The sequence below is a fragment of the Caenorhabditis briggsae genome, assembly GCF_000004555.2.
Source record: "Caenorhabditis briggsae complete genome, chrII, whole genome shotgun sequence".
Taxonomy (NCBI): Eukaryota; Metazoa; Nematoda; class Chromadorea; order Rhabditida; family Rhabditidae; genus Caenorhabditis; species Caenorhabditis briggsae.
Genome location: NC_013486.2, coordinates 2291686 through 2294469, shown reverse-complemented (window position 1 = coordinate 2294469; position 2784 = coordinate 2291686). Strand labels below are relative to the sequence as shown.

At 34.1% G+C, this 2784-nt stretch overlaps 1 protein-coding gene across 1 annotated transcript; it reads left to right on the top strand.

Moving 5' to 3' along the window:
* Positions 1-243: 243 nt before the first annotated feature.
* On the top strand, positions 244-1524 carry CBG03662 (the record flags this gene model as incomplete). Its single annotated transcript, XM_002629895.1, has 3 exons — positions 244-324; positions 718-929; positions 1368-1524. The coding sequence occupies 3 exons, from the start codon at positions 244-246 to the stop codon at positions 1522-1524; spliced, it is 450 nt and encodes a 149-aa protein (XP_002629941.1).
* Between the last annotated feature and the right edge of the window lie 1260 nt (positions 1525-2784).

Sequence of the window (2784 nt, the reverse complement as noted above, 5' to 3'; positions counted from 1 at the left end):
TCCAAATATTCGAATTTCTGAGTTTTAAAAAAAAATTTTTCTGAGGATTCAAAAAAGTGAAAATTTTTCTGAAAAGCGAAATTCGAGTTTTCTGAATTTCGAAAACTTATAAAAGCTGTTAATTTTCTATTTTTCAAATTGTTTTTTAAATTTTAATTTATCGCGAAATTTAGAATTCTTGAAAAAAAAGAAAATTTTTCAAATTTCCAGAACTTTCTTTTCATTTTCAAATCTTCCTGAAAAATGCCCCAATTTTTGTCCGGTGTCACTTTGAAAAATCGCGAGGGTACCGAGCTGGAAGCTGTTGAGCATCTCAAGGGAAAGGTGAGCAATCTACCGTAAACACTCTAATAGAACGCCACCCGGACCGTCCACTTTGAGCCTCTATATCTCATTTCTTTTGAAAGATATCAAAAAGTTGTCAACTGATAAAATGTTTATCTTGATATCAACAACATTTTATCAGTTGACCACTTTTTTATATCTCTCCCAGAAAATGAGATACATGGGCTCAAATTTAACGATTCGGATGACGTTCTATTAGAGTGTATACGGTAGCTGTTGTTTTTTTTTTTGAAAAACTACTGAAAACAAAATTAAAGTATATTTTAATTGAAAAAAAAAACTTTTAAAAAATGGATGTTTGCTCAAAATACTTTCGGTATTTTTTCTGAAAATTGCGAATTTTTCAATATTTCCCGCATAACTTTTTTCCAGGTAATCGGCCTATATTTCTCTGCTAGTTGGTGCCCACCATGCCGTTTATTCACTCCAAAACTCAAGGAATTTTTCGAGGAAATTAAGAAAAATCATCCCGAATTCGAGGTTATTTTTGTGTCTCGTGACCGTAACTCCTCCGATTTGGTCGGCTATTTCGAGGACCATCAAGGAGAATGGACCTATATTCCATTTGGAAGCGATAAGATTATGTAAGTGCGCTCCAGTGAGAAAAGTTTGAATTTTGGTAATTTTCGTGGGAAATTTTTCGATTTTCCCATAAAAATTGCTATTTCTAGCCGGAAAATCTTATGAAAGAAATAGAAAACACACATATTCCCCTAGAAAATCGATAATTTTTGAAAAGTTTCGACTGGAAATTTCGAATTTTCATGTCATTTTTCACTGAAAATAAGGCACAAATTTTAATTTTTCAGCGAAAATTCCAATAAAAAATCCCAATTTTTTTGACAAAACTGTTCAATTTATCAATTCATTTTTCCGTATTTTTCGTTAATTTCACTAAAAATAGGGTTAAAATTTCGAATTTGCGCCAAAAACTAGCTTTTTCAGCAGTATTTTCAAATTTTCAGCCAAAATTTCGAAATATCAAGATTTTTCCAAATTATCGATTTTCCTCCATTTTCCAGCGAGCTCATGCAAAAATACGAAGTCAAAACGATCCCAGCAATGCGTATCGTCAACGACAAGGGCGAAGTGATCGTTCAGGACGCGAGAACTGAAATTCAGAATAAAGGAGACAAGGCGGAAGCCTTGTGGGCCGAGTGGACGGCCCTTTTTCATTGATTGATCGATAACTATTTACAATTCACAGTTATAGCTTATAGAATGAATGAATATCGATTTTTAGAAGCATTTTTACATGAAAAATTGCATAAGAATAAGTAAAATATCATAATTTAACGAGGAAGAACCAAATAGACGAGAGCGATGAAGTTGAAAATGAAGCTGACAAGGCAGACTTGATAATAGAAGCGAATCTTCAATTTCGATCGAATTAGCGCCAGCGATTTCTCACTGTACGCGAATTCCCATTGATTTTTGTCCACTTTGAGCTTGGCGACTCGCAACTGATGATCGTAATCCAAATCGTGCCGTCGGTCCTTTTCCACGACTTTCACCCATTTCACAGATTCCTCGAGCTGCTTCTCGGCCGCCGCCAACGATTGTTCCCATTTGTACTCTTCAACCTCCAATCTATTGTCGAAAATCATTGTTTTGCGGGTCTTTTTCACCTGGAAATTGAGAAATTTTGGTGAAAAACGAGAGGGAAAACGGCTGAGAAGGATTTAAAAGGCATTACGACAACTGTAACTTTATTAGTGCAATTTTGCGTTATGGTGTTTGCGGAAACATAATTTTTGGGCGGAAAATCAAAATTCGACCGGATAATATGAGCGAAAAAGACTTAAAAATGGGAAAAAAGGAAAAAAAATTGTTTTTCTGAAATACCGAATTTCTCGAAAATTTTGGTGAAAATCGCAGAAATTCGAATCAAATATCATCGCAAAACACTTTCAGAATTCGAAATAAATGGAATTTCCCTTGAAAATCTGTAAAATTCAAGTTTCCGAAGCAAAGAAAGATTGAAAATATTCCAGAAAAAAACACAAAAAATTTTGCGCGTGTAGTGTGATGCATCGTCTGCAATACACACTGCACACTTTCTCTTCTACCGTAACCCAATTAAAATAATTCAAAAAAAGTCGATAAAAATCCGAAATTTCTTGCAGAAAATCTGAAAAAAAACATCGAAGAAACGGAAATTTTCTTTTAAAACTCCGGAAATATTCGTGACAAATCCGAAAAAAATGCAAAAAATTGAGGAAAATGCCGTCTGCAAACACACTGCACACTTTCTCCTCTACCGTAACCCTGACTAAAAAAGCCAAAAAAAATTGATAAAAATCCGAAGTTCTTTGAAAAAATTCGAAAAAACTGGAATAATTTTTTCAAAAAAAATCTTTAAAATTCCGAAAAAAAATGCGAAAAATTGAGGAAAATGCCGTCTGCAGACACACTGCACACTTTCTCCTCTACCGTAAC